Here is a 23,032-nt window from a genome sequence, read left to right on the forward strand (position 1 = left end):
GGAAAACCACTTAAAACATTTTATCAAACTAAGCAAAGTGTGATTAAACATATTGGGCACTCCATAAAGATTTGTTTAATGAATCTAGTTTCTAAACCCTACTAGAAAATCTTTAATCAGTAGTAGTCCCAAATACACACATCCTCGTGTGCATTCAGTTGATATAGCACAGCCTAGCCTACAAGAAGAGGCTCTCCAGTAACACGTTATGCATTGTGCTTTTAGTTTATAATTACTGGTGTACGTTCTGCGGATAGGGTTTGTGCCAGAAGTGAAGTTATGAAAGTAGGTGACGGCTGTGTGGGTATTTCTGACAATTTCTAATCCATAAATTTCATCAAATGCGAGACCAAGCTATGTGTCAAGTTAACCAAACCAGTATGGGCCACAGCATTCAGCTGCTGCTAAGGCTTGGCCTTTGAAGCTGAAGGTGCCCCTGTGGAATTTGCGGGGGACCGCGAGGGCGGGGGCGGCGGAACAGGTAGCAACCCGCATTGCGGCACAAAACTATCTTGAAAGCTTCACTTGCAGACAGGCTCCCTCCACACCCGGAAATGCGGGCTGCTTCAGTGCTTCCGTGAGTTGTGCCTTGGCCTCGAGAAATCAGAACTTGAAGCCTTTCTGGATGAAATCGGGAAAACCGAACTTGCTCAGGAAAGTGGAGAGAGTTTTGGAGGGAAGGGGCTGAAAGACAAAGCCCACTGAACCAGCGTCTCCCTTATTCCCCCGGTCTAGTGTTATCTAGTCCTCATCCCTATTCCCCGACCCACCCTGCAAATTTCATATTTCAAGGGGGAGAAAACAGCCTGCGGCATAACATCTGAGGCTTTGCTTCCCGGATTTCCTAGCAGTAAAATTCTCAGGCCTCTCCTTCCCCCGGGGTAAGCTAGAAGCGCCCGCCGGAAGCCGCGGGAGAACCCAGCCCCGCGCGTCTTGATGGAGGGGGTGCAGGGGCAGCCCACCCTCCGCCGCGCACGCGCCCTCCGCTGACCTTCCCGGGAAACCCCTTCTAAAGCGCTTCCTCGTCACATCGCGTCGCCCCCGCCCTTCCTGCCATTTCCGCTCCCTTGTTTGCGCCTGCGCGGACCCGATTGTTTTGGCTTTCCGGTAGGCACTAGCCAAGGAAAAGGGAGGGGGAGCTAGGGAAAGGGCGGGGGCGGGGGCGGGGGCGGGGGAGGGGGGGGCTCGAGAACCCGGGAAACTGCAAAATTGCCGCCTGTGCCGCTAGGCGCGCGCGAGCAGGGGAAAGGAAAACCTGGCAAGGGCTGGCTGGCGGCCCGCTGTCCGCACGTTCCGGGGCGGAGAAAGGGGCCCGCCAAAGGGGCGAGCGCGCGCCGCAGGGGCGGGGCGGGGGCGGCGAGCCGGGCGTCTCGGGCCCGGGCTGACGAGGCGGTGCGGGCGGACGGCGCGGCTCCCGGGGGAGGAGTCTGACGGTGGTCGGGCCCCGAGGAGCGTGCGGCAGCGCCCGCAGAGGACGCTGGTTTCCGCGCAGCACGGACCGCCGAGGGAGGGCGCGAGGGGAAACCGGAAGGAAGAGGCGGCGGCCCCAGTTTTCCCCGGCGAGACCCCGGTGTTGGCCGCGGCGGGAGGGCCACGCCCCCGCCGCGCCCTAAGGGCCTAGTGTCTTCGGGGCCGTGGGCCACACCGGATCCCAGCCGTCGTGACCGAAGAATGCGGGTAAGCGGGCGTCGCCGGCGCCAGGAGAGAGGGGACGGGCGGGGGGAGCCCGCGACGACCTGTGGCGGAATTGGGGGAGGAGGCTCGTCCCTTTGTGGCTTGGCGGGCGCGGGGCGGCGGCGGCATCTTTCAAACCCGAGACGTTGCTGCCGCGGGCGGGGGAAGGGGCAGGGGGCCGGCGCTGCCTTGCTCACCCCTTGGCGGCCCCTGCGCTGCCCCCGCGGGGTTGGATCGGTGGGCTCGCGGGGGCGTTTCCGGCCCCAGCCCCGGGGCGCCTCCTCCGCCGCGGGTCACCCGGGCGGCGTCCGGGCTCCGGCTAGCGCCCGCCTTTGCCAAAATAAAGCCGTTTCCCTTAACAACTCGCGACGTGTGCGAGAGATTGTGGGCCGGAGAAGGGCCAGCCCTTCCCGGCAGATTTTCTTTATCGGTACATCTGAAGTAGTTACCAAAAGATGCCTGGGTTAACAGGGTTCCACTTGTGATCTGATGACTTTAAACAAGAAAACAAGCTGCCATTTGAAACGGAAAATTGTACGTGTTTACTTTACACTGAAATCGGTAATTTATTTGAACTCTACCACCGCTCTCGTTCGCTGAATTGAGAAACCACGGAGTAGAAGAATATCCCTTAGTTTGATGTGGAGTAGCGAGTTCATGTCTTTTGGGAGCGGGAGGGTGGTTAGCAATCCGAGATCTCTTTATAGCTACCTCAAGGGGAGCGGACATACACTCCGTGGGCTACAGATCTCTAGAATTACTCGCTACCGTGATGGCCCTTTCAAGTGAAAATAGAAAAGGAGGCCAAAAGTGTGAAACTAACTCCAAAAGGGTATCTTTGTGTGAAGTACCGAGTGTCTCTGTCACTTAGCCATATAAAAACAGAGGGGAGAGTACTGGTCACGTGTTGCTTGTGTGTGGGTCTGTGTGTCTGACCACTGAGCATTCCGGCATTTGGAAACAAAACCGTATCAGCCGTGTGGTCGCACTAAAATTACATTTTCTTCTAGTCAGCAGGGTGGATGTTTCCTCTGAGTTCTGATTTATTTTTATTTTTATTTTTATTTTATTATTTTGCCTGAGTTTGAGTAGCGTGGACTACAAATCTCTCGCCATTGGTGACTGACTTTAGTTAACCTTTGGTAAGGACCTTTTCCCCTGGCGTTCTTTCAGAAGGACTTTTTCTCTGACCTAAAGTAAATTAAAAGGGAAACCAGTCCCTTATTTTCCAGTGTCGTTGATGTGGGATTTTGTTATTCTTCCCATCTGGCCGCTAACTAGTGTGAAGCTTGCCTTTTCGCTTTGATCTTTCGTTGGTCTAGTGCTTATTGCAGGCCTTTTCGCGGGTGGTGGGGCGGGAGGGGCTGAAATCCACGGGACTAGGGCAGTGCTGCTGAGCCTGCTTTACGGTCCACACTTTCCCACTCAGTGAGTCAGTGCTGTTTTCTCTACACACAGTTTTGTAGGAAGAGTTTCACATGCTGTAACTCTGCTCCCCTCTTTCCTCTCACGGGAAGCATTGCCATGAGATGTTAACTAGTGACTTATAGCGCCTGTGAGGCGGTGGGTGGGAACACAGGTGTCCTAGTACTTAAGCCTGCACTCCTCCATAACTTTTCTTTCTCCTGATTAATGGAAATAATGAGGTATTTCATCATATGATCCAAGTAGTGAACACTGAATGTGTTTAAGGTAGGTGGTCAATTCCTGGAAACCTGAATGCAACTTTAAAAGCCAAGATATCTTGGTTTTCCTGGAGGTTCACACATTTAGAAGAGTCGTTTTTCTCCTCGGCCACATTCCTAAGGCTAAGAAAAAGGGTGGATCCTGCTGTCATAAAGTACATGAATGAAAATGCCAAAGTCCTTCATAGTATCTTGGTCTCATTGTTTTCAGTTTTGTGACGTTTGAAGTGCAAAACTAACATTTGAATAACTCAGAATATTAGAAATGACAGCTTGATTTCAAGTAACTTTCTAAGTATCTGAAGGTTACTCCTGGTTCTCTTGCTAGAAATTTGCAGTACCTAGTTTCATCGTGTGGAAAGAAGGGATTATTGTAGGAGATTTGGAGAAAATAATTTGAGGGGGAGTGCTTTAAAGATTTTTCCTTTCTCTGCTCCTTCCCATACCTCTGACAAGTGGTGACATGTAGTAGCATTCGTGGTAGGCAGAACATTCTAAGTATTTCTCACTTTACCTTTTCTTAAGAAGCAGAAATGTTCAGTAGTTGTAATCATTAAGGAGTTATGCCCTTGGTGACCTCATGAGTATGTTTGATTATCTGGAAAATATTTTCTTCTGCTTTTATAATTGAAAAAATAATTGACTTGGTGGAAAATGAAATCCCGGTGAAAAAGTTAGAGGCCAAGTTTGCTTTAGCTGGAATTTAGATAGTTTTTTTTTTTAATCACTGTGCAGAGCTGAGAGAGGGGAAAAAGTGATATCCAAAATAAAAATGACATACTGTACTCATAATTATTACTGTCACCATGGCATCTTCTTAATGTTCTTGTTTAATTTTTTAAGAGTGAGGTAACTTACTAATTATAATGTACTACCGAAGCTTAAACTTGTAACCTGAATTTACTTAGGGTACTGGGCATAATTTACTTGATGTAACCATGTGGTTTGAAAGGAGGAATACAGAGAAATAGGCCTAAGCTCTGAATTTGATTAGAGTAGGGGACAGTTTACTGAAATTGATCAAACTTGATAAATTTTTCAAAGGTCAAGGTGTTTGTTTTTTAATTGATGTTTGTCACAACTCAAAAAAATTCTGTGTAGTGGTTGGCCATCTAAAGACCTGGTCTTCTCAACATTCTCAACTGTCGGGATTGCTTTGATAACTTGAAAGCCAACTGTTTCTGGCACCAGCCTCTGGTTCTCCCCGAGGAGCAGCCTCACTGAAGGGAAGGCAGGCTTGTTTCGTGACCGCTGCCTTCCTGGCCTCCATTTCATTTTTCTGTACTGGCATCAGCTTTCTCAAGATTAGTCTTTGTTGAATTACTTTGTTTCATGATTTGTACCATGAAAATACTCCCCGAAATTCTTGAATGAATTTCCCATATCTGAAAGACCATTCACCCAAGTTGAAGTGAACTGCATGTAAGTGCTGAGTCGGTGTGGTTGGGCCCCCTTGACCCATGCAGGCATGGAGATTGAGGAGTTGGGAAGGTGCTACTGAAAGCTTCACCAGTTATACATTAATACACATCGCTGCACGTATTTGTACAGTAGTGCCAGGTGTCAGGCGCTCTTCCCAGCTCTTTATAAAACTAATCTAACCAACCCTTAATCCATGGAGCATAGTTTATTTTTATCCATTTTCCAGCACAAAAAGTAAGTAACTTTAAAAAGGTCAAACAACCAGTAAGTTGCAGTTGGGTTTTGGCCCAAGTAATTTGGCTCCGTAGTTCATGCTCTTAATTTCTTGGCCATATTTAACATTCAGAACACCTTGAATCCTTTCCAACAAAAGTTTTCAGACTCCGTGTTGACCTGGGTAGTGATGGAAGACGCAGTGCCACCTAAATTAGTAATACACAACTTCAAGGTGTTTCATACAGATGACAGATGGGTACAGATTGGACCTGTACCCATCGCCCTTCTTTGTCACTGTCTTATCCCTGCTGTAACTTCTGTGCCGTCCTTGTTTGCCACCTTCTCCCCACCTTCTATCCATTCTTCCTTTGAGGTTCCCAGCTCAGCTAACAGCGGATCAGTCTCATTGATTATGTAAGGGAGGAAAACCAGTTGCAACGAATTTCCATAAGAGTTTCAGATTTTTAAGTAGAATTGTATATTTACTATGAATTGCTTATCTATTTAATCTTAATGATCATTTAATAAGAGTGTTTCGAAATTATTTTGTGTGGTAGAATTCACTCATTAGAACCTTGGAGGCTTGGGTATTCTAGACAAAATTTATTAGACCCCAAATTGTATGTCAAAGTATATTGCACTTTATTAGATGCTGAATCTCATATCATGTTTGTATGACTCTTATTTTAGTAGGCATTTTTCACTATGAAATCTGTTCTAATGACTGGCTTTAAAATAAAGGACTTTGGGGGGAGGGTGGGTAGATGTGGAAAAGAGTATAAGGGGGATAAGTGGTGATGGAAAAAATAAAAATTAGAAGTAATGTTATAAAATAAAATACAGGACTCTCCTGTTAATCTTGAAGTTCCTTATACCAGGACTTGTAGCATGGAACAGCGATTTCCCAGCCTGCCTCTTGGTTCCACTAATGAATCCGTGTGCCTACTAAATGCCACTATATAGGCACTGTCTTATGTACATCTCTTTTTCAAATGTATGTAGATACTGTAGTTGATAAATTAAAAAATGGCCCCTGGCTGGTGTGGCTCAGTGGATCGAGCACTGGCTTGTGAACCAAAGGGTCACTGGTTTGATTCCCAGTCAAGGCACTTGGCTGGGTCGCAGGCCAGGTCCCCAGTAGGGAGAGTGTGGCAACCACACATTGAAAGAGAGGGAGTTGACTCCCTCTCTTTCTCCTTCCCTTCGCTCTAAAAATAAATAAATAAAATCTTTTAAAAAATTATTTAAGTGTTTCGACTATAATATTTTTTCTCATTGTGGATTTTTTCAACAGATTATCTTAGAAAGGAATATCCCTTTTTAAAAAACCTTTAGTAAAGGGTACTTATACTAGATAACCAAAAGTATTTCATGTTCCACTGAACCTGCAACAGGTGGCGAAAACAGTTGTATAATTAGGTATGAGGTGTTAAAATATTTGAGTTGAAAAGAAAGTAGAATACAAGTATATACAGATTATATAAAGAATTACCTTTAATTCAACTTTCAAGCATCTAAGTTTTGTGCTTTTTCCTTGTCTTCGTGACCTGAAGGGAAAACATTTTTCCAAGAAAAACAATTTATGTGTATTGTTTGCTAATCTTTTTTGCTTTTAAATTATGTTTTCTAATTTTTGTTATTTTAATTTCCCATAGCATCTTGGCAGTGTTGAAAACAAAAATAGAAATACAAAGATGTATTCATCTTAATCTAATATGTATGAGCATGTGTCACACCATTTTGGGGATGCAATTATTTTTTTGTTTTTGTTTTTTGTTTTTAAGATTTTTATTTGGTTTTAGAGAGGGAGGAAGGGAGGGAGAAAAGAGGGAGAGAAACATTGATTGGTTGTCTCTCTTACATGCGCGAGGCTGGGTAAGAAACCACAACCCCCACGTGTGTCCTGACCAGGAAGAACAGGCCACCTTTTGCTTTGTGGGATGAACATGAGGAGTTGCAGGGAGAGATAGTTTGGACAACAGGAACAAATGTAAGAAATGGGCAAAATGGAAGCCAGATAACTGTTTTTTTCTGATTCTTAATTGATCAAGAAGCAGTCTGACAGCAGAGATTGGTACATGTGGCCTGCAGCTTATTTTTATAAATAAAGTTTTATTGGAACAATCATGTCCATTTGTTTACATACTCCCTTTTGCTACTTGCATGCTACAACAAGAGAGTTAAGTATTTGAGACAGACTTGATGGTTTATAAAGCCTAAAATGTTTTGTCTTTATGATGAGAAGAGAAAGTAGTACACCTTTGGTAACTTAGTGGTTTTAAAAAAATTAGATAATCAGCCCTGACTGGTATAGCTCAGTGGATTGAGTGTGGGCCTATGAACCAAAGGATCATGGTTTGATTCCCAGTCAGGGCATATGCCTAGGTTGCAGGCCAGTTCCCAGCAGGGAATGCACAAGAAGCAACCATACATTGATATTTTTCTTCCTCTCTCCTTCCCTTCACCTCTAAAGATAACTAAATAAAAAAATTTTAAAATTAGATCATTATTGCAGATTTTAATAAATTTACATGTCTTCAATAATTTTTTTCTTTCTCTACAATGTGAACTGCTTGTTAACAGTGGGGGCAGATGCCAACTACCTACTTTGCTTATACAGTTTTCCTTACTGTAAAGAATAAACTTCGTCACAAGTTTGGAAATGAAAGACTGAGACAGCTAGATAGCAAGAAAACTGTTTCTTACACCCAGCTTGCATCACTCATTTGCCCATACCTCTTTTGGCTATTGAGTTTGTCTAGTTTGGTTTTGAAACACCCTGTTTTGAAGCGATCAATAGTCATGGTCTGGGCTGTAGTTGACACCAAGAGTTAAAGCACTTGGTGGTGTGGCACTCTGGCCATGGCAGCGCAGTTTGAGTGCTTAGATAAGTGCAATGGCCCGCGCTCGGTAAACAGTCAGTCAGTGTCTGGTAGGTCAGGTTTCAGTAGCCGTTAATTTATAAGAGAAGATTAAGTAGACAGTTTCCTTGATACCTGAAAATTACTCAGTCTGAGGATGTAACTTATACAGGCAATAGGATGCGTAACTTATTTTGAAGCAAATTTTAGATAAAATGCAAAATAGTATATAACAACATATTTATTAAAAGGAAAATTTGTAAAATGTGTCAAATCGTTGGTGGCTAAGTAATATAGTACAAACTTCATGGAATGTTTTGGAGTGTTTAGGATATTGATTTCAAGTTTTATATTTAGGGGAGAAGGAATCTTTCTTATAATATAAAAAGTTACAAATGACCAACCAGCAATGCCCGTAGCACTAACTTAGTGCTACGGGCATTGTTGGTTGGTCATCTTATAACTTTTTATATTTTTAGTTAATATATTTTGAAGTCTATGACCCCAGAGAAGTGACACTTAATTTTATTTTGAATTGTAGTAGATACAGATCTGTTCAAATTGTTTATTTACTTAATGTGATAGCGGAATGACTTCGTTCCTGCCTATTTAAATTATTAAGGTATCCTGAATAAAAATTACCTTATCAGGAAGAAAATGTACCCTAAATTACAGAAGCAGTGGTGGAAAATAGAATTGTATAAATCAGTGGTAATGAAGATTACATAAAATTGGCTAACTGTGAAGTTCTGAAAGCCAGCTTCATTTGTTTTAATACAGTGTTGTATGTGATTTAAAAAATCAAATCTAGTAAAATTCAGACATAGTAAATTAAAGGGAGCCTAAAAAGGTCACTATAAAAAAAAAAGTCAGGTCTTACTAGGAAGTTAAAGAAATTACCAGAGTGAGCCTGCAAGGAATTCTGGGGTCTAGCAGTGTGAGCCAAATCTGTCCTAGCCCTGGGCGCCAGTTCCTGTCACCTGGCTTAAATGTGGACAGGGATGAGTTTGGGCCTTCAGCTGGGGTTAGGACTTTCAGTTTGCTAATGCATGCATTTCTATAGGGAATATTTCTAGAAGTAGAACTGAGAGATTGACTTATTAAGCATTTACAGTGTCAAATGTTAATACCTAAACAGTACTTGTGATTCTAGAATTCAAAAAGCTCTTAAAATCAAGTTTTTAATAAAATATTGCCTGTAAAACCTGACCTTGTATTACTAGTCTGAGAGGTTGTAGTAAATACCAGAACTTGGATTTATAGTGTAATTTTCAGATCTGGAAGAGCGAAGTCATTACCCTACCTGACCTGAAGTCACACTGCCTGTGCCTGTGTCTTAGTTACTTCCATAGTTAGCTTGGCTGGAAATTTGACAGTTTATATCAAGTTAGCAGTTCCTGTAATTGTATAGTTGGGCAGGAAGTACAAGGTGATCTCTTTGACATGGATGATAATTTTGTCAGAAGAATTAGCAGTTCCAGTGATCCTCATATTTACAGGTTTTGTATCAGCCACTTGACTTTTTGATTACAGGAACTAAAAGTCATCCATTTAGAAAATAAGCAGTAGTTTTTAACTGTTACTAGCTTTCTATATGGGTTTTCCCTTTTCTGTTCATTATAGTTTCTTTGCCATACATGGTAAATACTGATTTACAAATAAAGTTAAACATTCATTCAGCTTGAGTTTCTTTTCACAAATGTTACTCAGTATGACTAAAAGTTAGATTTTTGTTTCCTCAAGCAGATAGCCAGTGGTTCCAACATTATTGTTGAAGTAAGTCATGAGGATAAACTTGCCCTCCTTTTCCTCGAAATATTTTGGTGGCTTTTGTACATTTCTTCCAGGTGAATCCTCTGCAAGTAGCATTTAGATTGGATTTGTATTAAATTTACAAGTTAATTTGGAGGACATTCATACTTATATAATACGGAGTCTTCCATATAAGAACATGTGTCTGTATTATCTTGTTTTGTGTTTTTGGTTTTTTTTCCCCAGTGAAATTACATGCTCTTACAAAGATTTATAGGAAGGAATAAATATAATTCATTAATTTAAAAAAAGATTTATAGGAAGGAATCACTGTATGAAGATTAACACAACCCTGGCCAGGTACTCATTTGGTTAAATTTTTGTTTGTTTATAGATTTTATTTATTTTTATTTAGACAGAGGGGAAGGGGGGAGGAAGAGGAAGAGAAATGTCAATGTGTGGTTGCCTCTGGCGCATCCCCCCAGCCTGCAACCCAGGCTTGTGCCCTGACGGGGAATCTCACTGGCAACTTCTTGGTTCTCGGGCCAGTGCTCAATCCACTGAGCCACACCAGCCAGGGCTAGATTTATATTTAAGTCTATCGCTTAAAAGTGGTATTCTAAAATATACTGGCATGGATACTCTAACTGAACTTTTTTTCATTTTAGTTACTTCAGAAGATCTACAGAACACAGGATGTTGCCACGAAATCTACCTCGTGTATTACAGTCTTTCAGTCATGAGCTATGCAGAAATTGCAGATTTGAGCAAGATGTCTGCAGACTGTGTTGAAAAACTCTGAAGAACCTAATTAACACAGGATGACCTAGGAATAATTTTCAGTCTATAATGAGATACTATTCATTAGTGAAGGTGTCAGTCTTGGTCCTGAATGCTGCAGATAACAGCAAGTGGAGTTTCTCCTTTCTTTATTTCTGAAACATTCACTTGACCTTCCATCAGTAAGACTGACTTTTCTAATCTGCTCTGGGACATATTAATGGAATACAGTCATGTCCACTCAAGACGAGAGGCAGATCAATACTGAATATGCTGTGTCCTTGTTGGAACAGTTAAAACTGTTTTATGAACAGCAGTTGTTTACTGACATAGTATTAATTGTTGAGGGCACTGAGTTCCCTTGTCATAAGATGGTTCTTGCAACATGCAGCTCTTATTTTAGGTAAGTACTGTAATCTTCATTATTTTGTCATTATATACAGAACAATAGCTTATTTTAATAGGAACTTTTAAGATATTAAAAAAATTTTTTTAAATGTCATAATGTTTTATTTACATTTTCTATTCAGAGGATGTAGTGCTTTCTAAATTACTTCTTGCATATATAAGGGACAGGTGAAAGTAGTTTTTATTGCAGAGGTTTATTAACTACAAAAATGTGTTGAAGTTAAGGAAAAGTTTTAATCAAGGGAAGCAAAAAGGCTCAGGATGTTATTTTTATATTAAAAAGAAGAAAGTCTTTGTACTTAATTAAAAATAATATAGCATAAAGAAACGAATAGGGTAATTTTCATTCTTGAGATTTTAAAATAAACTTAAAAACAGTGGTCATTGTTTATGAAGAGGACAGTAGGCTCAGTTAATAAATTTTAGAGGATAGTTGGTTCTATTTAGCCATGTTAAGCACTTGTATTTTCTTTGCAAAAGTACATTTTTTCCTCACTCTCAGTTACGGCTTCCATTTGTCTCATCCTCCAGCCTTACCAGACTCTTTTTGCCAGGTTTAAATATTTAGTAACAAATAACATTGTTGGTATTCTCTATGCCCCAGAATTTAGAAGTTGGTTTAGTTATTTGTTTGCTAATTACAAATAAGGTTTATATTTTTATATTTTTTGCAACTTTTAATCTTTTTGAAGTGGGTTACTCTTTATTCTGTTTCATGAGAGGAATAGAAGCTGAGGCATAGAAATTATTTTATTTTCTGCCCTTAGGTTGAATTTTACTCAGTGTTTGAAAGGGACAGGGTGAATAAAGATGAATTAAACGTGGACCACTATATTTCTAATTCGGATGTTAGCAGGCATAGATGGGGATCAGCAACGGATGTTGACTGCGGCTGCTCTTTGGCAGCATCTGTCGAGAGGACGTGGCAGGTGTAGAAACCCTACCATCCTCGGTGTGACACATCTCGTGACAACTGCAGGAACCAAAATGGTCCAGATGCCAGTGGCCTGGGCTATGTCCACATTTGTTTCCATTTAAACTGTGGGTTTTTCATGTGATTTCAGACACTGGTTTTCTTACCTTAGAAAGCTTAGCATGTTTGCAGACAACAGCTCTGAAACCCGATTGGTCATCAGAATCTTGTAGGATGCTTTTACAAATAAAGATTCTTGGATTTCAAACCTAGAAATTCTGATTCATTGGTCAGGTTACAGTTTCACAAGTTGTATATTTAAAAGCTTGCCAGATATATTGGCTTAAAGGGTATTAGAAATTGGAGGTTATTGAATCAGTTAAGCCCTGACCCCATTTGCTTTCCCTTTTTAATGACCATTAACTGTAAATTGATTACCCATTGTTGGAAAGAGCTTTATGCCTTAGCTGCAGATTTTCAGATTGATATTTGTAATCAGAGTAGAGTCTTTGGTGGTGGTAACCTCAGCAGTCATCTAGTCTCGCCTTCAGACCTGTGCTGTAATCTTTAGTGGGGTTATCGTCTTTAATCAGGAAGTAACACCTGAGTTTATTTATATGTCTTCCCTCTTTAGTTTTTCTGTGATTATTATAGATAACACTATTGAATTCTCTAGTCCTAAGATCATTAATCTTTATTGCATTGGGTTGGAATTACTTTTCTTTAAGACCAAGAAACTTAAATAAATCTTTCATTAATTACAGACAACACATTTTAAGACTGTTGTTATTTCCTTGTCACTGGCCAGCTCCAGTCTTTAGCATCCTCGGTCTTCTAACAGAATATATTTACCCAAAAGCAAGTCAGATAATAAGTAGAAAGAATAGTGCAATACTTGCTGAAATTAAAGCCACTCATCTTTAAAATCCTGTTTCTGGGACAGTTTCATAATCCACAATATAAAAACACTCAATTTTTTTCTCCCACATACATCGTTTCTCTGGTTGAGTTATCATATACTGCCACGATAATAATTTGATCTTTTTCCAAGTATTCTTACACTGGATTCTGTTTTCATGTTTGTAGTTTCACCAACTTTGCATTTATGGAATGCTACTCTCTGTCTTTACCATTAGAAATTTATTATGAGAAATTTTGCCTTTTAAACTACATACAGTCTTCCTTTGTAGTTTGAATTACTGTGCCACCCTACCAAAAATCTGTAGAACCTCTGAAATAGTAGTTTCTACTCCTTGGTAACATGTACCGTTCATTTGAGACCCTGAGTGAGAGAAGTACTTAGCATCTCTGTCATGGTACTTCAGCCTCTTATGATGTTATGTAATTCAGTATTTGCTCTTTCTTAAAAAATGTTTAAAATTTTCACAGTCGCAGTGTAAGAGGACTAAATAGTCATGGAAAATATAATAAAGACTATATATTTAAAAATAAAAGTAAATTTAAAAAATTAAATTTTTTTATGATCAGGTTGTCAAGGCTGCTACAGGGAGCCCAGTTTCACAGAGGTCCATCACTCTGGGGTCATAAGCCAAGTCTAGGATGTCCAGTTTCAGTGTCTTCTGGACAGTCAAACAGTTTTTCTCCTGCCCTTCTTCCTCTTCCAGAGTTACCCCCTTCTACTAGGACCGATGCAAAAGCTACTTGTGAACCCTAAGTCATCTGTTGTTCCTCAGAGCTCTGATCATTCTTTCCCAGGTTTCATTATATTTTTCTCACTTTCCCATGTCAAACAGGTGAAGCCAGTAGCACAAAATGTTTTTTAGAATTTCTTGTCAGGTCTTGGATGTGTTTCAAGAACACTTGATACCTCTAGTGATGGGTTGGGTTTGCTCTTATGGCCATCCTATATTCTTGGGGAGGAAGTCCTCAGTCCTCCTGATGGTGTTTGTGCCATGCCACTCCCTAATGGCCTGAAGCTGCTTTCCCAGCTGCTGGTTCGGAGCCACCCTGAGTGACCACCTCAGCGCCTCTGCAGGGTTGCTGCCCTGAACCCTCAGTGCTGACCGCCTGCCTAGCTGCCATGAGTGGCGCTGCACTGGTTGGCTGGTTCCTGCTTCTTTGTTGGACCTTTCTTAACCCTTTGGCTTTTTTTTTTTTTTTATCCCAACTGAATTCTATCTCAGGCTCATTATTGGGATTCTGGGTGGGTTTTTCTTTAGTTTTTTAATCCCCTCAGATAACTCACTCAGCTTTCACACCTCACTTTGTAAGGTAGTTTAAGTACACTGCATTAATGCCTCACTTCCAAAGTTCTTGTAATATTATGTACTTAACGGATTAGTGTATTATTTCCATAAGATTCAACTGTCCTTACCTCAAATATATCCAGCATTTAACTTTTTACCAGGACTTTCTCCCTTGTCCTTAAGTTTTTTTCTCTCAATGGTTAACAGTAATTTTTAAGATTTTTAGATAAAGGAGAAGGGAGGGAGAAAGAAAGGGGGAGAAACATCAGTGTGTGGTTGCCTCTCACATGCCCAATACTGGGGACCTGGCCCACATCCCAGGCATATGCCCTGACCTGGAATTGAACCAGTGACCCTGTGCTTCACAGGCCAGCTCAGTTTTTCACTGAGCCACACCAGCTGGGGCAGGTTAACAATAATTTTTAAGGCATACTTACTTAAAAGTAAGTAGCTTTGATTCTTTCCTTATCTACTTCCTACTCTATCCTATTCCCTATGTTCAGAAAACCACCAGATCTTGGTTCTTTGTAATAGCTTTTGCATACATTTCTGCCACCTTAGCTCAGGTTCTTCTTGCTTCTCAACAGGATTATTGCAGTAGTAGCCTCAGAACCAGTTTTCCTGTTTCTAGCCTTTGACCCTTGAGGTGTGTGAGAACAAAGTAGTCACCCTAGAATACACTTCATTATCTGATAAATCCATGCTCAGAAACCTTCAGTGTGCTCCACTGATTGATTACAAGAAAAAGTCCAGACTTCTGGGTCTCATTTTGAAAGCCTCCTCTGATCTGACTGCCACTCATCTTTCCATTCACTTTCCAGTCTCCAGCATGAGCCTTAGTCACATTCAGCCGTGCCCCCAGGGAAAAACCAATTTCGGGTTCAATCTTGAGACACGATTTCACCCATTCGAATGCTTTCCTCATCTTCTCCTCCTGGGGCCCAGGCTAGTGACTGTTATGATACCTACTTTTGATCACTAAAGGTGCTTCTCTTTTATGCAAATAGCAATACTCTGTGCATTGTTTTTTCATTTCTTATCTATGTGAGCATTCTGCTTTGAGTCTCTACAGTGTCGATTGCCTTTCCAGCATTGTTTCCCATTTATAATAGATTTTTAGGAAACTGCCCTGCATATTTTTAGGAAATCATTTGAATAAAGGAAATCTTTAGTAGTTTCACTGAGATGTAATTTACAGACTATAAAATCTACCCACTTTTTGAGCATATAATGAAGTGAATGTTAGTATATTTAGAGATATACAACCATCTCTACAATCTAATTTGAGACATTCCCATCATCTTTGCCCTTTTACATTTACCATTCTTACAGCCCCGGGTAACTACTGACGCCCCTTTGTCCTTTGTATTTGGGTGTTTCCTATAAATATGGTCTTTTGTATTTGGCTTCTTTTACTGAGCATGTTTTTGAGGTTCATGTGTGTTGTAATACATATCAGTGCTTAGTTACTTACTTATTGATGAATAATATTCCATTGTATGAATATAAGAAGCATAGACGGACTTTGGAGATATTGTGGGTTCAGTCCCAGATCGCTGCAATAAAGTGAATATCATGAAGCAAGTCATACAAATTTTTTTGTTTGCCAGTGCATATAAAAGTTACCTTTATATTATAGTTTATTAATTGTGGTAGCATTGTGTAAAAAAGGAATGTAAATACCTTAATTTTTTTAATCCTCATCCAAGGACATGCCTATGATTTTAGAGAGCAGGGAAGGGAGGGTGTGAGAGAGAGGGAGAGAAACATCGATGTGAGAAAGAAACATTGATCAATTGCCTCTCATTCGCAGCTTGACGGAGGACCAAACCCACAATCTAGGTGTGTGCCCTGACCAGGAATTGAACCCATGACATTTTGGTTTATGGACCAGTGCTCCAACCGAGCCACACCAGCCAGGGCTGCACAGGCCTTAATTTAAAAACATTCTATAAAAAAATGCTAGCCATCTCTGAGCTTTCAAGGAATTGAAATCTTTTTGCTGGTGGAGAGTCTTACCTTTCACTTGTAAGAAATATCTGCAAAGTGCTGTAAGGTAAAATACAGTACAATGAGTTTGCCTGTAAATGGATTTTCATGTCACTCAGATTGGCATAGTAGAATAGTTCGGTGTATTTTCGGAACTGGATCATACTTCCCTGTTTTCTCCCTTAAAAGATTTCCCAGTAAGTTGTTCATCAGCAAATACCCTACATAAATGTCCCATGGTGTGTGATTTGTCTCTTTAGCTCATCATTTGTTTTATACAAAACCCAAAGGGTGGCTTTTTTCTCTCTCTGCCATAGGGCCATGTTTATGAGTGGACTGAGTGAAAGCAAACAGACACACGTGCACCTGCGGAATGTGGACGCAGCCACCTTACAGATAATCATCACGTACGCGTACACGGGTAACTTGGCAATGAGCGATGGCACCGTGGAGCAGCTTTACGAGACAGCTTGCTTCCTGCAGGTCAGCGGTTCCTTCTGTTGTGTACATTAACTGGGGTTTGTTTTTTCATGAAACATTGACTCATCAGTAATATATGTGCTTTTCTTAGTGAAGATATTAGAAGATAAAAGCTTTCTTATCTTTTTAAAGTGTGTAAGGGAAAAACAGAGTAGGATTTAATTAGCCAGTAAACTCTAGTTTTATCATGGGAATTTAATTATTGTAAGAAAATAAAATGAAACTTATGTTTCTGCCTAATGTCCCTGTGAGTTTAGATTTCAAGTAAAAGTAAATTTTAAACAGTGTTTATTCAGTTTAAGTATTTCAATTGTTTTTGGCTGCAGCTTAGATGTACTAATTTTGTATGGTATTTCCACAGAAAATTTTTATTTTTTCTTTTTTTTTCACAGAAAATTTTAAGATTGTAATGGAAATTACCAAACTTAAATATGGACAGTAGCCATGTGACCACACTGAGCTCTTACGGAGAAGTATTTAAACTAAAATACTGTCCCTATTGTAGGTGCCAATTATACCTAAATCTAGGAAAACAGGCTATGGTAGTAGCTTCTTGGTACTTGAGGGTCAAAGGCACTCATATCCTAAATCCAAACTTGAAATAGGGAAGTGCTGTTTTTCTACAGCTTAAAATTTTCATTAACTTTTTTATGAAGCCAGAACTAGAAGCAGGTGTTTTTCAGAATTGCTAAAAAATTGAGGAATTTAAAGAAATGTGGATTCCAGAGCAGTGTGACACTGTGCACAGTGACACCGTCCGTGCTGTTTTTTCCTGTCCTGTGCACGTGCTTGTCCAGGTGTGAAATCAGACTCTGCCTGGTAGGCTAGGTCATCCTGGCAAGCCTGGGACAGGTCCTTTTATGACTTTCACTGTTAACCATGTGGTATGATGATGTTTTTATACTGTACTATGCTTTATATAAGTTCTCATCTAATTCTTACAATAATCATTTGTAAAGATTTCCCCATTTTATGCCAGAGATAATCGAGGCTTAGACAACTAGCTGTTTGTCTGATAGTGTGCAGGTACCGACTGGCCAACCCAAGTTTTGAATCCAAGCAACCCATTCTTCATAAATTGCTTCTTGTTAACCACAGTTATTTTTTCCTTTTTAACGATTGTAATGTTGAGTAAGTGAAGGAGGTAGCCCTTCTTTTTTTTTTTTAAGATTTTATTTATCTTCAGAGGGGAAGAGAAAGGGAGAGAAATATCAATGTATGGTTGCCTTTCATGCATCCCCTGCTGGGAACTGGCCTGCAACACAGGCATGTGCCCTGACTGGGAATCAAACCAGTGACCCTTTGCTTCACAGGCCCGCGCTCAATCTACTGAGCTACACCAGCCAGGGCTGGAGGTAGCCCTTCTGATTCATCTGATATCTACTTTCCTTTTTTAAGAAAAAACAAATCAAATTACACAGTGGCTAAGATAGGACATCTGAATGTAGATCATTTATAACTACGTAAAGTATTGTTATTTCTGTGATTGGCTATCTTAGCTGTCTAGACAAGAAAGGTATATAGAACTATTCTTAGTCATTGTGCGTTATTTTCTGCTTTTTTAAAAGTAATTTTCTTTCTTTGTTTTTTAGATTTTATTTATCTTTAGAAGGGAAGGAGAGAGGGAGAGAAATATCAATGTATGGTTGCTTCTTGTGTGTCCCCTGCTGGGAACTGGCCCTTGCTGGGGGCTGGCCTGCAACCCAGGCTGTGCCCTGACTGGGAATTGAACCGCAATCCTTTGGTTCGCAGGCCCGTGCTCAATCCACTGAGCTACACCAGCCAGGGCTAATTTTCTGCTTTTATTTGACTATTTTATCTATGTTGATAAACCGGATTCCAGCTACTCAACAATAATCATTTTTTGGGCTATGATTTACTCACATTGTTTTCATTTAGTTCTCTGAGTTATGTATTTTTTAAAGCCTAGAAAAGTGTATGACTTATACATGAATTAGCGTACTTTTCCCTTTGGGTTTTTAAGAGTCTATTTGATACTATACCACTGGCTCCTAAATAGGGCAGTTAAGTAGGCCACTGGACAGGTAGGAAAAAATGCAAAGCTATATGCATAGTCTTCTAATTTTATTATTATAGAAAACATCTCTTGGCCCATAATATGTGTCTGAAAATAAAAATTACAGTATAGGGATCTTATTAATATATCTGTGTCTATAACAAAAAATAAAATTTGTTTATTATGCCTTTGTCAACTTTTTTTTTTTTTTCATTTTAGGTAGAAGATGTGTTACAGCGTTGTCGAGAATATTTAATTAAAAAAATAAATGCAGAGAATTGTGTGCGATTGTTGAGTTTTGCCGACCTTTTCAGTTGTGAGGAGTTGAAGCAGAGTGCTAAAAGAATGGTGGAGCACAAGTTCACTGCTGTGTATCACCAGGAGGCTTTCATGCAGCTGTCACATGACCTACTGATAGACATTCTCAGTAGTGACAATTTAAATGTAGAGAAGGAAGAGACAGTCCGCGAAGCTGCTATGCTGTGGCTAGAGTACAACACAGAGTCACGATCCCAGTATTTGTCTTCGGTTCTTAGCCAAATCAGAATTGACGCACTTTCAGAAGTAACTCAGCGAGCCTGGTTTCAAGGTCTGCCACCCAATGATAAGTCCGTAGTGGTTCAGGGGCTGTATAAATCCATGCCCAAGTTTTTCAAACCAAGACTTGGAATGACTAAAGAGGAGATGATGATTTTTATTGAAGCATCTTCAGAAAATTCTTGTAGTCTTTACTCTTCTGTCTGTTACAGTCCCCAAGCAGAAAAGGTTTACAAGCTGTGCAGCCCACCAGCTGATCTGCATAAAGTCGGGACCGTTGTAACTCCTGATAATGACATCTATATAGCAGGTGGTCAAATTCCTTTGAAAAACACAAAAACAAATCACAGTAAGACAAGCAAACTGCAGACTGCCTTCAGAACTGTGAATTGCTTTTATTGGTTTGATGCTCAGCAAAATACTTGGTTTCCAAAGACCCCGATGCTTTTTGTCCGCGTAAAGCCATCCCTGGTTTGCTGCGAAGGCTACATCTATGCAATTGGAGGAGACAGTGTAGGTGGAGAACTTAATCGGAGGACCGTAGAAAGATACGACACTGAGAAGGATGAGTGGACGATGGTCAGCCCTTTGCCTTGTGCTTGGCAGTGGAGCGCAGCAGTTGTGGTTCACGACTGCATTTATGTGATGACGCTGAACCTCATGTACTGTTATTTCCCAAGGTCTGATTCGTGGGTAGAAATGGCCATGAGACAGACTAGCAGGTCTTTTGCTTCAGCTGCAGCCTTTGGTGATAAAATTTTCTATATTGGAGGGTTACACATTGCTACCAATTCTGGCATAAGACTCCCCTCCGGCACTGTAGATGGATCTTCAGTAACTGTGGAAATTTATGATGTGAATAAAAATGAGTGGAAAATGGCAGCCAACATCCCTGCGAAGAGGTACTCAGACCCCTGTGTTCGAGCTGTTGTGATCTCAAATTCTCTGTGTGTGTTTATGCGAGAAACTCACTTAAATGAAAGAGCTAAATATGTCACTTACCAGTATGATCTGGAACTCGACCGGTGGTCTCTGCGGCAGCATATATCCGAACGTGTACTGTGGGACTTAGGGAGAGACTTCCGATGCACTGTGGGGAAACTTTATCCATCCTGCCTTGAAGAATCTCCATGGAAACCACCAACCTATCTCTTCTCCCCGGATGGGACAGAGGAGTTTGAACTGGACGGAGAAATGGTCGCACTACCACCTGTATAGTGGGGGGATCAGGAGGTGCACATCGGATTTGTGTGCTTTGTCATTTTCTTTGCTAAACGAGAGAGGCTATGAAAGGACTACACAGGAGTACATAAAAATCTATCTTTGATAAATTTTATTTTTATGCCCTACTTAATATTTGCATCAGTATAATATATATCAGTGAGTCTTGCAGAAAGATATGCTTCCATAATATGAAATAGAGTATCCACTAACTGAGAAACTTTTATGTGTATCATGAGAACATAGAATCTGGATTATCTAACGTTGTTAGCCCTGTGTATGTACAGTTCAGAAAGTTCACTTATTAAACTAGTTTCCTGTTCCCTAGTGTGGTCTATCACAAACTGTGCTGAGGTTATGTTAGTGTATGTATTCCATTCCTGTGCTTCTGTTCTGAAGTCCTGGAATACAGTTTTGAGGTTTTTTTGTTTTGTTTTGTTTTGTTTTTTCAGTGTAATTAGTTCTGCTGCACTTAACACTAATGTCCATGTTGGAAGAGGAGTGTCTAAATCCTACACCAGAGTTGAGGAAGATCTTCCATTTACGGTATTGCACAGGGAAAGCTATGACTGCAGGCCCAGTCTAACTATACTATTAGGTGCATGTGTCCTCTTTTCACTAACTTATACTTATCTCTCTAGAATACAGGTCTTCCAATCAGCTGGTCACTTACCAGGTGTGGACTCAAGTTTCTGGACTTGCAATAAAAATTGCTAGTCCCTCATCGTGCGGGTCTGGGTGGGGCTTTTGTCAGTAAAGGCCGCCACTTTCTGTATTACGTTATCATTGGCTCATGCATACGACTACCTGCTGCTGTTGTACTTCTCCATCTTAATGATTCAGAGTGGGTCAACCAGGTCATTACATCTTAATTTAATAACAAGCATTACTGTAGAATGATTGTGTATAGAGCTCCGTTAGCCGTCAGGGTATGCTTTTTTAACCTGTTGTGTGTGGGGGGTGGGATTAGAAAGGTGGACTGGCAGGAACCCTCTGCACCGGCTGTGCGGATGAGCAGGTCCGAGTGCCGCTCCGGCGCTCGTCCCAGGAACCACTAGCAGTAGCGGCGCTGCCGACCTAACATGAGCACAGGTGCTTCACAACAGACATCACTAGCATGTTCAACTGCATCATGTTCTGGCACTGTATTTTGAATGACATTAATTTATTAAATAAATTGTATATATTCAATACTTGTTTTTCTTTTGTGGTGGAGATGGTGTAATGAATGGTGTGCTTTTAGTTTTACTGGGTCAGTTTGGCTTCTTACATGGGGTTTCTTCAGAATTCTTACTCTGAGTGGAGCCTTACTGTATCAACAGAAAGTACAGATCGAAAACAATATGCCTTTCAACCTCAGTTGCATAGTAGAATCATCTGAGGTGCTTTTAAAAGTGTGGGATGGTGCCTGAACCTCATCCCAAACACAATGAAATGCCGTCTTCCAGGTGGACCGAGCACCAGTGTCTTTGAAAGCAGTCCCTTTGAGAACCATGGGTTCAGACAGAGGCAGGCAGGCCTCAGAGATACCGCGTTCTCAGCTCCAGACCGCCACAGTAAACTGAGTGGTAATCCTTTTGCTGGTGGAGGGTCTTACCTTCAATTTAAAAAACACAACATCTGTGAGGCACAATAAAGTGAGGTGTGCCTGTGTGAGGGTTTCATTCTAGATTACCAGTCTTCCTAGCCGTGTTTACAGATTTGAACTGCCTCTGCCTCCTGAATGAACCCAATTCATATTTTGGCAGGTTTTTAACGTTTAAGAAATTTCAATCTGTGATAAATGTTTTTTTTTTCAGATGTCAATCTATGAAAGTGGTTTTCATGTTGAAAGACCTATTCAGTAAGTAAACACAAGCTTTCTACTTGAGGCAAATTACTCTGTAAAGCTTCACAGATTATCAGAAATTGAGGCAGCTTCAGTCTGTACCAACACCATAGTTCAGTGACTAGGAAAAGAATGAAAGGTGAGAGACAGCCCTCCTTGATCCTAATGAGCCACCACGTTTTCTGGTAGGTAGTGAGCATAAAAGGAAGTAGGGAAATCGGTGGAAAAAGTGGGACCTTTGCCCTAAGCATTATTATACAGCAAAAAGGGAAACGAGAGAAACATTGAGTCTCAGACAAAATCATTTGGTGGAAGAATCCTTGAGTCACAATAATCATTCCATGGACAAATGCCACTGTTCTTTCATGTGGGAAAGCAGTGTACACAGCACTGGCGGCTGGCAACCTGAAGCCACAGCATTGGCAGGATTGTGTTCTTAGGGTTGCGAGAGGAGGAGCTGTCCTGGGCCTTTGTCCTCGGCTTGTGGAAGGCCACCTGCGTGCCCACGCGGGGTCTGTGCCACCTCATCAGGAACCAAATCTGCCGGCATCTTCATCAGACTTCCTAGCCTCCAGAATATGCTGGAGCCTAGAAGTTCCAAACCAAAGTCTGATAGGGTTGATTGCTGGTGAATGCTGCCTTCCTGGCTTGCAGATGGCCTGTGTCCTCACATGGAGTTTGAGAGTGAAGTCCAAATTTTTGAGCACACTTATGGCTGTCTTGTAAATCTGGCTTCAAGTTACCTTGACAGCCTTGTCTTACATTGTTTACCCACAGACTTGAATCAGGCTTTTGCTTGCTTTTCTGCCTGTGGCTCGCTCTGAAGTACCTGTGTAAGGTAATTTTTAAATGAAGGCCTCCCTGATAACCACCTCTTACCCAATGCTGAAGAGAGTCCCTTCTCACTTCCCTGGTACCTTGTACCTTGATCCAGTTCATGGTCTGAATGCTTCTCTACAAAGTGATCCATGTCTTTTGAGAGGAAGGACTTTCTCACAGGGGCTGTATCTGCCTACACTGGAGCATAGTAGGTGATAAAAAG

At 41.1% G+C, this 23,032-nt stretch overlaps 1 protein-coding gene across 1 annotated transcript; it reads left to right on the forward strand.

Moving 5' to 3' along the window:
* The first annotated feature begins 1,586 nt into the window (after positions 1-1,586).
* KBTBD2 (kelch repeat and BTB domain containing 2) lies at positions 1,587-21,353 on the forward strand. The gene is made up of 4 exons (XM_037126499.2): positions 1,587-1,677; positions 10,279-10,793; positions 16,225-16,390; positions 18,624-21,353. The coding sequence occupies exons 2-4, from the start codon at positions 10,624-10,626 to the stop codon at positions 20,157-20,159; spliced, it is 1,872 nt and encodes a 623-aa protein (XP_036982394.1). The 5' UTR covers positions 1,587-1,677; positions 10,279-10,623; the 3' UTR covers positions 20,160-21,353.
* Positions 21,354-23,032: the final 1,679 nt, after the last annotated feature.

This window comes from Artibeus jamaicensis, unplaced genomic scaffold, assembly GCF_021234435.1.
Source record: "Artibeus jamaicensis isolate MK-2021 breed Jamaican fruit bat unplaced genomic scaffold, CSHL_Jam_final contig_1016, whole genome shotgun sequence".
In the NCBI taxonomy this organism is placed as follows: domain Eukaryota; kingdom Metazoa; phylum Chordata; class Mammalia; order Chiroptera; family Phyllostomidae; genus Artibeus; species Artibeus jamaicensis.